This window comes from Theropithecus gelada, chromosome 5 (assembly GCF_003255815.1).
Source record: "Theropithecus gelada isolate Dixy chromosome 5, Tgel_1.0, whole genome shotgun sequence".
NCBI lineage: Eukaryota > Metazoa > Chordata > Mammalia > Primates > Cercopithecidae > Theropithecus > Theropithecus gelada.
In genome coordinates, this window is record NC_037672.1 from 2,620,221 (window position 1) to 2,632,346 (window position 12,126).

At 45.6% G+C, this 12,126-nt stretch overlaps 1 protein-coding gene across 1 annotated transcript in view; it reads left to right on the plus strand.

Moving 5' to 3' along the window:
- Positions 1-1,144: 1,144 nt before the first annotated feature.
- The window catches only part of FAM193A (family with sequence similarity 193 member A), a 138,720-nt gene continuing 127,738 nt past the window's right edge, over positions 1,145-12,126 (plus strand). Inside the window, exon 1 of the mRNA XM_025386199.1 lies at positions 1,145-1,388. Coding sequence (XP_025241984.1) covers positions 1,161-1,388 — 228 coding nt within the window. The 5' untranslated portion in view covers positions 1,145-1,160. The remainder of the gene's footprint in view (positions 1,389-12,126) is intronic.

A 12,126-nucleotide genomic window follows, 5' to 3' on the forward strand; every position in this document is an offset into this window, starting at 1 on the left:
TTTCTCTCTTTCTTTTCTTTTTTCTTTTCTCTTCTTTCTTTTCTTTCTTTTCTTCCTTTCCTTTCCTTTTTCTTTCCTTCCTTTCTTTCCTTTCCTTTCTTTCCTTTCTTTCTTTTGACACAGCGTCTTGCCCTCTCACCCAGGCTAGAGTGCAGTGGCGTGATCACAGCTCACTACAGCCTCAACTTGCTGGGTTTTAGCAATCCTCTCACCTCAACCTCCCCAGTAGCTGGAACTACAGGTGTGCACCACTACGCCTGGCTAATAGTTGGATATTTTGTAGAGGCGAAGTCTTGCTGTGTTACCAAGGCTGGTCTCAAACTCCTGAGCTCAAATGATATCTCACTTCTGCCTCCCCAAGTGCTGGGATCACAGGCGTAAGCTGCTGTGCCCAGCCTTCAGTTTCTTTTTCTGTATTTGTGTTTTAAAGGCTAATTTTATTTTATTTTTTGATAGAGTGGGTGGTTATCTTTTGAGAGGTTTTAAGGTATAATAATCTTGCCTTTTTCTTCTACCTCTAAGGCCTCTTCCCCTTGCCCCACATTGTAGGACCTATTTGAAAATGCAGATGTTTATTTACATCAGGTGATAGGAGATGAGCTCAGCATCATTATTGCTGGGCCTGGATGGGAGGCTGGGCCTTGGATGTGCAGCTGCCATCATTTCCCTGTTTATCTTGAATCTGGAATTTGGACAGCCCACCTCAGAGATGGTTTAGATCTGCAGACACACTTAAGCCAGAATTGCCATCTTGGGCCTGAGCCCTGGTATACAGACGCCTCTAGAATAGTGGTTTCAGACTTTGTTGGTGGTAACCAGTTCTGGTAAACAGTCTGAAAATTGAGGCTGATAATTTCTAACATGTGGTGGAAAAGTAATACAGAAGTCAAGGTGAAGGGGTTAATTGGACAATTTTCTAACTCGTACTATCTAAGATTTTTTTTATGGCACTGTTTTATTTGAAGTATTATGAATTTCTAGAACATTAGGTTTAGTTTTATTCAATAAATGTCCTATTTTATGTTTCTGTATATAAGCATACACATGCATTTTAGTTTTAGTTTTACAACTATACATGTATTTTAATATTGGCTTTATAGACGAGGTTTTGAAAATAGAATTTTTTTTTTTTTCTATTCCAGACTCCTTTTAGTTTTGGCATGAATCATAGGACACCACCCTACCCCGCTGGGGATTATTGTCTTCTGTGCAGAAGTGAACGGAAAGACTCCTCATTCTTAGAGAGTGGAATTAAGACTGCGAGCAAATTGGCCCTTTCCATGGCTCCCAAGGGCAACAGTGTGCTGCACCTGCCGCTATGGGTGTGCCCGGACTGCCGCAGGACCGTGGAGAAGGAGGAGAGGCATGGCGGCCTTGACCAGCCAGTGGTGAGTGGCTGCCAGCACAGGCAGCGCAGGGTGTTGGCTCCCCCGACCCCAGGTTATGGGGCCAGCTGGCAGTGAAAGAAATGGATTTGCTTTTGCTTCAGAGGGCACTCCCTCCTGCACCACCTTCTAGTCTGTTCCTCCTGGTCTTCCCTGCCGACACTGCAGTAGGTGGCAGGACACCTGCCTTCCTTGTCTGGGCATAATTCAGTCGTCAAGCTTTGTGGCCCTGAAGGGTGATTTTTGGCTTTGAGCTTAGTATTTCTTTAGTGGTGCAGTTTCTTGAAAAGGGAGTACAGTTTTCATGTGTTTAGTTCTCGGCAATTCGACATGCAGGTTAATTCTTTATCCGAGGCAGCTCTTAAGCCTGGCCTTCCCCTTTACTTGTTTGTGCCGCTTCAGCCTCTTGGAGGCCACAGCAAGGCCAGCAGGCTTGGCTGGGAAGACCACACCCTTACTCTCATCTTTGACCGGATGGAGTTTTGGTGGGCTCTTGTTCCGGGCAGGCTTTCACATGTGCTGTTTGGGATCTGGAAGGAGTTGGCTTTTGCAGCTGTGTGAGGTCCCACATTCTAGGGCTCTTCTGTGCCCTTTGATTTCTGCTTGCAAGTGGCTAATTATTGTCTGAGCTCTTCTTTTCCTTCTGATACCTTGCTATGTGCAGCCAGGAAGCATGTGCATTCCCTGCTCCTCTGTTTTCTCCTGCAGAACTGCCTTGGGGAAGTCCTGGTGACAGTCTGAAGAGCATGTCCCCACTGCCTGGTGTGGGTTTCCATCTTTTCTGGCCTTAGAGGCGTGCTCCATCTCCAGGGCCAGTTTCTATCCTTGGGGTCTCATTGTCTGAATTACTTTCTCACTTGGTCCCTCCCACACGTCCCCCTTTCCTGCTGTACTTCTCTTCCTAGCACTTATTTCTTGCTTTTTTTTTTTTTTTTTTTTGAGACGGAGTCTCGCTGTGGCACCCAGGCTGGAGTGCAGTGGCGCGATCTTGGCTCACTGCAAGCTCCGCCTCTCAGGTTCATGCCATTGTCCTGCCTCAGCCTCCCTAGTAACTGGGACTACAGGCGCCCGCCACCACGCCCAGCTAATTTTTTTTTTGTATTTTTAGTAGAGATGGGGTTTCACCGTGTTAGCCAGGATGGTCTCGATCTCCTGACCTTGTGATCTGCCCACCTCGGCCTCCCAAAGTGCTGGGATTACAGGCGTGAGGCACCGTGCCCAGCACTAGCACTTATTTCTAACATACTATGTATTTTACTTACTCATTTGGTTTGCTTTCTTCTTCATTAGAATATAAACTCCACAAAGGCAGCTATTTTTATGGTTTTCTTTGTGTGGTTTTCGTTCGTTTGTTTACCAATACCATTTGCTTTGCTTTTTGTGGTGTTTTTTTTGTTTGTTTTCTCCTTAAACTTTGTCAGCTCTTCTTCCAATTCCAGCCAGGCTCTTGTATTTTAGCCTGCCTCTGCCCTTGGGAACAAGCTTCTGCTGTTTGCCCTGGTTCAGAGGCCAGTGGAAGTGCCTATGGTTCCCTGCAGTTCATCTTGCCTGGGTTGGGGGAGGATCTCATTTCCCAGCCCCTGGCTTGTCTTGGTAATGGATAGTATGTCAAATGAGCGTTTCTGTCCTCACCAGAAACAGTGACCTTGGGAACAGCAGAGGTGTAGTGCTGACCTGTGTTTGTGGACTCAGACCATCTGTTGCTTTGTAGGTCGGCTTCTTTGTTGGAGCTGGCCTTTAAAAAAATAATATAATTTACCTTCCATTAAGATTCACTTTTTTTTTGCTTAAAAAATGTTCACTACTATAGTTAAGCTACAGAACATTTGCATCATCCCATAAAGTTCTTTTGTTCCTCTTGGTAGTCACTTCCCTTTCCCCGCCCTAGCCTCTGTTAACCACCGACCTGAATTTTTTTCTTTTTTTTTTTTTTTTGAGACAGTCTCGCTCTGTCACCCAGGCTGGAGTGCAGTTGCACTATCCTGGCTCACTACAACCTTTGCCTCCCGGGTTCAAGCAATTCTTCTGCCTCAGCCTCCCCGGTAACTAGGACTACAGGCGCCCGCCACCACCACGCCTAGCTAATTTTTGTATTTTTGGTACAGACGGGGTTTCACCATGTTGGCCAGTATGGTCTCGATCTCTTGACCTCGTGATCTGCCTGCCTCTGCCTCCCATAGTGATTATAGGCATGAGCCACCGCATCCAGCCTGACCTGATTTTTGTTCCTACAGTTTTGCTTTTTCCAGAGTGTCACGTGCACTTCTGTAACTTGCATGATGCTTTTGAGAGTCATCCAAAATGTTGCATGCATCCGTAGTTTCTCTTTTTCATTGAGTAATTGTACAGATAAACCAATTTATGCATTCACCAATTAATTGATGGATGTTTGTGTTGCTCCCACATTTGGGCTACTTTGAAAAAAGCTGCTATGAATATTATTTTTCTTTCTGTGGACATCCTTTTTATGTGTTGCTGGATTGATTGGCTAAAGTTATGTTAATGATTTTTGCATCTGTGCTCATGAAGGCTATCTGTCTGTAGGCCTCTTATCTTGTAGTGGTCTTTGGGGCCTCATAAAATGAGTTGGAATGTGTTCCCGTTTCTTCTCCTTTCTGGAAGTTGGTTAGAATTGGTATTATCTCTTCCTTAAACATTATTGGTTCTTGCTTTCTGTTTCTCTTGTTCTGTTTGGTCACATGCCAGACAGTGTGCAGAGAGCGTCAGGCTGAAGTTGTTTCCTGTTGTGCACCTGGGAGGCCAGGTCAGTCCAGTCGGCATCAGCTGGGCTGTCTCTAGCACTGTGTGTGCTTGTGTGGGCCTGTAGAGGGGAGTTTCTTTCTACTGCCTCCTTGGCAAGCTCTCCGATGGTGGCACCTTCTCAGTGCCCTCCTCTAGCCTGACTCTTGGGCAGCTCTGTGCTCACGGCCTTGGGGGCAGCTTTCCCAGAGAGCCTGTCTCTGCCCGGTGGCAGCCAGACTCTGCCTTGTATCTGCAGGGGTCTGACCGGCCCCGTGTCTTGTGCTGGTCCTGGCCTGTGTGTGGCACATGCCTTTCTCCAGGACAAGGAGAAAGGCATGTTCCCTTCCTCTCAGCTAGTGTATTAGCCTGGAGACTTGGGTGCAGGTCTCCTGGGAATGAGTAGGAACGTTTCTTTTGGGGCTTTCCAGGAGTTAAACTCCCACACTTGACACTCTCAACCTTTCAGAATTTGTTTAAAGTTCAGCTGTTTTTTTCTAACCACTTTTATGGCCTCCTTCCACTTTCCTTCCTCTGCCAAAGGTGAAACAGTAAGTGTGTCCCGTTCTCCCTGGAGGGGCTGCTGCAGTTTGTTGTGTAATTCCCTCCGGCAGCCTGGTCACTTCAGCCCTCCAATGGCCCAGAGATAGGATTTTATCATTTGTCCTGCTCTGGCTCATCCTTGGGGTCAGGGCTCGCCCTCCCTCCACTTGCTGCATCCAGAGGGGAAGTGGGTCTGAATTGCTGTCCTCTAGATAAGCATTCTGTTACCAGCAGTTGTAGGAGAATACTGGTGGGAATTTCTCTTGAATCCTACCTGACAGTTGCATGTTGCAGATTTCTCTGGAGACCTCTTCTTCCAAGACTGACCCATCCTAGCATCATGTCCTAGACATTGTCATGTCTGGAAACCTAAGAAATCTCCATTTCAAATTTTCATCTTGATCATTGTCTTTGTAGCTCACTTGCTTCTTCTCTTGCCACAGTTTTTTTTTTTTTTTTTTTTTTGAGACAGAATCTTGCTCTGTTGCCCAGGCTGGAGTGCAGTGGCATGATCTCAGCTCACTGCAGCCTCACTTCCTGGGTTCAAGAGACTATCGTGCCTCAACCTCCCAAGTAGCTGGGACTATAGGCATGTGCCATCACACCTGGCTAATTTTTTTTTCTTTTTTCTTTTCTTTTTTTTTTTGTTTTTTTGTTTTTTTTGAGACACAGTCTCGCTCTGTTACCCAGGCTGGAGTGCAGTAGTGCAATGTTGGCTCACTGCAACCTCTGCCTCCTGGGTTCAAGCGATTCTCATGCCTCACACTCCCAAGTACCTGGGACTATAGGCGTGCAACACCACACCTGGTTGATTTTTGTATTTTTAGTAGAGACAGAGTTTTGCTATGATGGCTATGCTGGTCTCAAACTCCTGGCCTCAAATGATCCACCTACCTTGGCTTCCCAAAGTGCTGGGATTACAGTCGTGAGCCACTGTGCCCGACCTGCCATAGTTCTTTGACCTCATCCATCCCTGTCAGTCCATGGATTCCATTCCTGTTCTGTTTATCATGTCTCCCTGACCTCACTTCTAGGAGCCTGCGTTCCCTGACTTGACACTGTGGCTCTTCCATGGCTCTCAGGCAAAGGCCCTGAACTTTTTTTGGTTATGCTGGTCCAGCCCTATCTCTTCCCTCCATGTGGCAGAATATGCCTGGAGAAAATTGCTGGCCTCAGTTTACTGCTTCCTCCTAATAATTTCATGACTCCAAGCCATGCATAGGCATCTAGTGCGTTTTTCTGGCTTAAGTACCTCCCTAAACTCCTTGGCAGGAACCCTTCCTTTTCCTTGCTTGTTAGACTACCTGTACCCTCTTTACCCACCCCTTGCTCAGCTCAGCTATTGACCTTCATGCTTCAGGGAGAAAATCAAAGCTAACGTTGGGCACCTTCCTGTATCACCTCCAAAACCCCATAGCTGAGGGCATTTTCTCCTCTCTTTCGTCTCCAAGGCCCACCCCCACTGGGCTTTCAAGTGCCTATCTGTTTTCATCTTCCTCAAGACTTTGTTGCTTTGATTATTGTTTTCCTCTGCCTTGGCCCATGACCAGTGGAATGCAAATACTCTGGGGCTACTCATTTATGAATGACCCACCTTTGGCCTCACCTCCCCTTCACAGCCATGTGTGTCTCTAGATAGATTTTAAAGTTGTGGTTCACTTTCTTTAATGGTTAAAATCTTGTCAAGTTAGTTTTGGTAAGTTATATTCTAAGAAATCGTCAGAGTTGCCGGCCGATGTGGCACATGCCTGTAGTTCCGTCTACACAGGAGACTGAGGCAGGAGGGTCACTTGAGCCCAGGAGTTCTGGGCTGTTGTGTGGTATGATAGCACCAGTGTACTGCAGTCTGGGCAGCACAGTGAGACCCTATCCCTTTTAAAAAAAGAAAAAAAGAAAAATTGGCAGAGTTACTGGTGTAAAGTTTTGTGTAATGGTCTCTTTTCACTTCCTACCTGATTTGTAGATTTGACTTTTTATTCTTTTTTTTTTTTTGTATTTTTCCCCCTGAGATGGAGTCTCGCTCTGTCACCCAGGCTGGAGTGCAGTGGTGCGATCTCGGCTTACTGCAACCACTGCCTCCCGGATTCAAGCGATTCTGGTGACTCAGCCTCCCAAGTAGCTGGGACTACAGGCACGTACCACCACGCCCAGCTAATTTTTTTGTATTTTTAGTAGAGACTGGGTTTCACCATGTTGGCCAGGCTGTTCTCTAACTCCTGACCTCGGGTGATCTGCCCACCTTGGTCTCCCAAAGTGCTGGGATTACAAGCCTGAGCCACCATGCCCAGCGACTTTTTATTTCTCATTATTTGTGCTTGCTTTCTTTTTCTTTTAAACTAGTTTTGTTAGAAGTCTGTCAGTTTTGGCCCAGCACAGTGGCTCACACTTCTGACCCTAGTCTTTGGGAGGCCGAAGCAGGAGGGTTGCTTGAGGCCAGGAGTTCAAGACCAACCTGGCCAACACAGCAAGACTCTGTCTATATAAAAAAATATATATAGGCCAGACATGGTGGCTCACGCCTGTAATCCCAGCACTTTGGGAGGCTGAGGTGGGTGGATCACAAGGTCAGGAGATCGAGACCATCCTGGCTAACAAGGTGAAACCCCGTCTCTACCAAAAATACAAAAATTAGCCAGGCATAGTGGCGGGCATCTGTAGTCCCAGCTACTGGGGAGGCTGAGGCAGGAGAATGGCGTGAACCTGGGAGGCAGAGCTTGCAGTGAGCTGAGACTCTGTCTCAAAAAAAAAAAAAAAAGCCCAAAAAAAGGTCTATCAGTTTTGTCTTTTCAAAGAAGCAGTTTTTAACTTTTAAAATGCTTTTACTTTGTCTATTTAATTAATTACTGCTTTTTATTATTATTATTATTATTATTATTATTTTTTTTTTTTTTTTTTTGAGACGGAGTCTCGCGCTGTGTCACCCAGGCTGGAGTGCAGTGGCGCGATCTCGGCTCACTGCAAGCTCCGCCTCCCAGGTTCAGGCCATTCTCCTGCCTCAGCCTCCGGAGTAGCTGGGACTACAGGCGCCCGCCACCACGCCCGGCTAGTTTTTTGTATTTTTAGTAGAGACGGGGTTTCACCATGTTAGCCAGGATGGTCTCGATCTCCTGACCTCGTGATCCGCCCGCCTCGGCCTCCCAAAGTGCTGGGATTACAGGCTTGAGCCACCGCGCCCGGCCTATTATTTTTAAGATAGAGTCTTGCTCTGTTGCCCAGGCTGGAATGCAGTGGTGTGATCTTGGCTCACTATAACCTCCCCCTCAGCCTCCTGAGTAGCTGGGACTACAGGCATGCACCACTGTGCCCAGCTAATTTTTGTATTTTTAGTAGAGACAGAGTTTTGCCGTGTTGCTCAGGCTGGTTTCAAACTCCTGACCTCAAGTGACCCTCCCGCCTTGGCCTCCCAAAGTACTGGGTTGACAGGCGTGAGCCACTGCACCCAGGCAATTGTTGCTACTTTATATACATGCATTATAAAATAGCATGTATATAAAATTAATATACGTGCTGTATATTAATATTTGATTAGTTAATGCTCTGGTGAATGTGATATTAAAAAGATTTTTTTAGAGGCCCAAAAGAGAACAGTGCAAAGTTAGTTTCCTCTGGCTCTCTTTCTTTATCCTCTTTGCCTTCCCAGAGGCTTCCACTGTTGGCAGATGCTTGAATCTTCCTCTAGAGATTTTCTGTTCTTTTTTTATTTTTTTTTTTATTATTTTTTTTTTTTTAAGACAGTTTCGCTATTATCTCCCATGCTGGAGTATAATTGCATGATCTCGGCTCACAGAAACCTCCACCTCATGAGTTCAAATGATACTCCTGCCTTAGCCTCCTGAGTAGCTAGGATTATAGGCACGTGCCACCAACCCAGCTAATTTTTGTATTTTTAGTAGAGACTGGGTTTCACCACGTTGGCCAGGCTGGTCTTGAACTCCTGACCTCGGGTGATCCACCCACCTTGGCCTCCCAAAGTGCATGAGGCCGGCCATGTGTCATGTGTGTTTTTTTTTTTTGTTTTGTTTTGTTTTGTTTGTTTGTTTGTTTTTGAGAAGGAGCCTCTTTCTGTCACCCAGGCTGGAGTGCAGTGGCATCATCTTGGCTCACTGAAAGCTCCGCCTTCCGGATTCACGCCATTCTCCTGCCTCAGCCTCCCCTGTAGCTGGAACTATAGGCGCCTGCAGCTAATTTTTTGGGTTTTTTTTTTTTTTTTTTTTTTAAGTAGAGACTGGGTTTCACCGTGTTAGCCAGGATTGTCTCAATTTCCTGACCTTGTGATCTGCCCGCCTCGGCCTCCCAAAATGTTGGGATTACAGGCTTGAGCCCCCGCACCTGGCTTTTTTTTTTTTTTTTTTTTTTTTTTTTTTTTTTTGCAGAGGGAGTTTCGCTCTTGTTGCCCAGGCTGGAGTGCGGTGGCGTGATCTTGGCTTACCACAACCTCTGCCTCCTGGGTTCAAGCCATTCTCCTGCCTCAGCCTCCCAGTAGCTGGGATTACAGGCATGCACCACCACGCCCGGCTAATTTTTTTTTTTTTTTTTTTGAGACGGAGTCTTGCTCAGTCACCCAGGCTGGAGTGCAGTGGCACAATCTCGGCTCACTGCAAGCTCCGCCTCCCGGGTTCACGCCATTCTCCTGCCTCAGCCTCCCAAGTAGTTGGGACTACAAGTGCCTGTCACCACGCCCGGCTAATTTGTTTTGTATTTTTAGTAGAGGTGGGATTTCACCATGTTAACCAGGATGGTCTCGATCTCCTGACCTCGTGATCCACCCGTCTTGGCCTCCCAAAGTGCTGGAATTGCAGGTATGAGTCACTGCACCCGGCCGATTTTCATTATTTTCTAATTTTTATTATTCTGTTTTCACCCGTGAATTATTTAGAAGTATGTGTAAGTATCCAAACACACATCTCTTGAATTATTATTATTATTATTATTATTATTATTATTATTTTGAGACGGAATCTCACTCTGTCACCCAGACTGGAGTGTAGTGGCACGATCTTGGCTCACTGCAACCTCTGTCTTCTGGGTTCAAGTGATTCTCATACCTCAGCCTCCCGAGCAGCTGGGATTACAGGCATGTATCACCACGCCTGGCTAATTTTTGTATTTTTAGTAGAGACAGGGTTTCACCTTGTTGGCCAGGCTAGTCTCAGACTCCTGACCTCAGGTGATCCGCCTCAGCCTCCCAACGTGCTGAAATTTCAGGCGTGAGCCACCACGTGCAGCCACTTGAATTACTTTTAATCATACTGACTTTTAATTTAACACTGTTATAGTTGAAAATCATGGTCTGTATTATAGTGATTCCTTATTAATCAGCTGTATTTGCTAGTTCTGATACATAGTTACTTTTTAAAAAATAGTTTGTGCTGGAAAATAATGTTTTCTCTGAGTTTAAGTGGAAGGCTCAGGGCCTCATTAATTGTGTTCTTAAATCATTCTGTATTTCTGTGGTTTTATTACTTTTTTGTGCTTAATCTGTCAATTTCTGAGTGATATTTAAAATCTCCTACTATGAATGTGTCTTTTTCCTTTCTTCCTTAAAAAATTCCTGTTTTTGCTTTACGTGTTTCAAGACGGTGCTGGGTAGAATACAGGTTAAAATTATTAAGTCTTCGTGTATCATTCCTGTTACTGCATGGACCCATCTGTGGTCATGCCTTTCTCCTGAAGGGTGTTGTTTTCCGTTTGTGTAGCTGTGGGAGCTCCCTCCCATTCTTTTTTTTTTTTGCACATCTGCACATCCTTTTAATTTTGACTTCTTTGTGTTAGTCTGTTTAGGTGTTCTCATGCAGTATATATAGAGGTAGACTATGTGGTTTTAACTGAGAGTCTGCTTCTTTTCTTCTTTCTTTTCTTCTTTTCTTTTTTCTTTATTTTCTTTCTTCCTTTCTTCTTCTTCCTCTCCCTTTCTTCTTCCTCTCTTCCTCTCTTTCTTTCTCTCTCTTTTTCTTTTCTTTTTCTTTTTCTTTTCTTTTCTTTTTTGATGGCAAGGTCTCACTCTGTCACCCAGGCTGGAGTGCAGTGGTGCGAAAACAGCTCACTGCAGCCTCGACTTCCTGGGCTCAAGTGATTCTCCCAGCTTAGCCTCCCGAGTAGCTGGGACTACAGTTGCATGCCAACAGTCCTGGCTAATTATTTATTTATTTTTTTAAAGTTTTTGTAGAGATGGGTCCCTACTGTGTTGCCCAGGCTGGTCTTGAACTCCTGTGCTCAAGCGATCCTACAGCCTTGGCCTCTCCAAGTGCTGACATTACGGGTGTGAGCCACCATGCCCAGCCGAGAGTCTGTATCTTAAATGGTGAAATCAATCCTTGTCACTTACTGTAATGGTTAATAGATGTGGGGTTGCCGGGCGTGGTGGCTCACGCCTGTAATCCCAGCACTTTGGGAGGCCCAGGCGGGCGGATCACGAGGTCAGGAGATTGAGACCATTCTGGCTAACACGGTGAAACCCCGTCTCTACTAAAAATATAAAAATTAACTGGGCGTGGTGGTGGGCACCTGTAGTCCCAGCTTCTCGGGAGGCTGAGGCAGGAGAATGATGTGGACCCGGAAGGCGATGGAGCTTGCAGTGAGCAGAGATCGCGCCACTGCACTCCAGCCTGGGCGACAGAGCGAGACTCCGTCTCAAAAAAAGAAATAGATGTGGGATTGTTTCTGCTACCATGCAGGTCAGAAATCAAGCATTGCCCTTAACCCAGATCCCTTCTTGAACCCCTTCCAGTCATTACCGTGTTGCACCAAGTTCACACTTGCCGCCTGCTCCCAGTCCTCACTCTTACTCTTCTTTGTTAGTTATACCACTTGAGCATCTACCCACAAACATTGTAGTACAGTTTTTCTGGTGTTTTGAATTTTACAGAAATGTAATCATACTGTATGTGTTATTTTGCTCAGCATTGTGTCTGAGAGTCATAATCTTGTTTCTCTATTTTCATTGCTAGATGCCGTCTTCCTTTATGAACATGTTGCATTTTAGTTGTTTCCAAATCTTGCCGATCGTGGAGCACACATGACATTCTGTTGTCTATAAATGGAAGAAATTGCTGAGTCATAGGTGGTTTATATTCTTAACTGATTACATGTTAAGATCAATAGCATGTTTTTAAATAAAAACTATTTTCCAAAAACAAGAATGGTTTAGTAAATAGGGCCAGTCACAGCAACTCATGCCTGTAATCCCAGCACTTTGGGAGGCCAAGACGGATGGATCACCTGAGGTCAGGAGTTCCCAGACCAGCCTGGCCAACATGGAAAAACCTCGTCTCTACTAAAAGTACAAAATTAGCCAGCCATGGTGGCACAGGCCTGTAATCCCAGCTACTTGGGAGGCTGAGGCAGGAGAATCACTTGAACCAGGGAGCTGGAGGTTGCAGTGAGCTGAGATCACACCACTGCACTCTAGCCTAGGCAACAGAGTGAGACTCTGTCTCAAAAAAAAAAAAAAAAAAAAAAA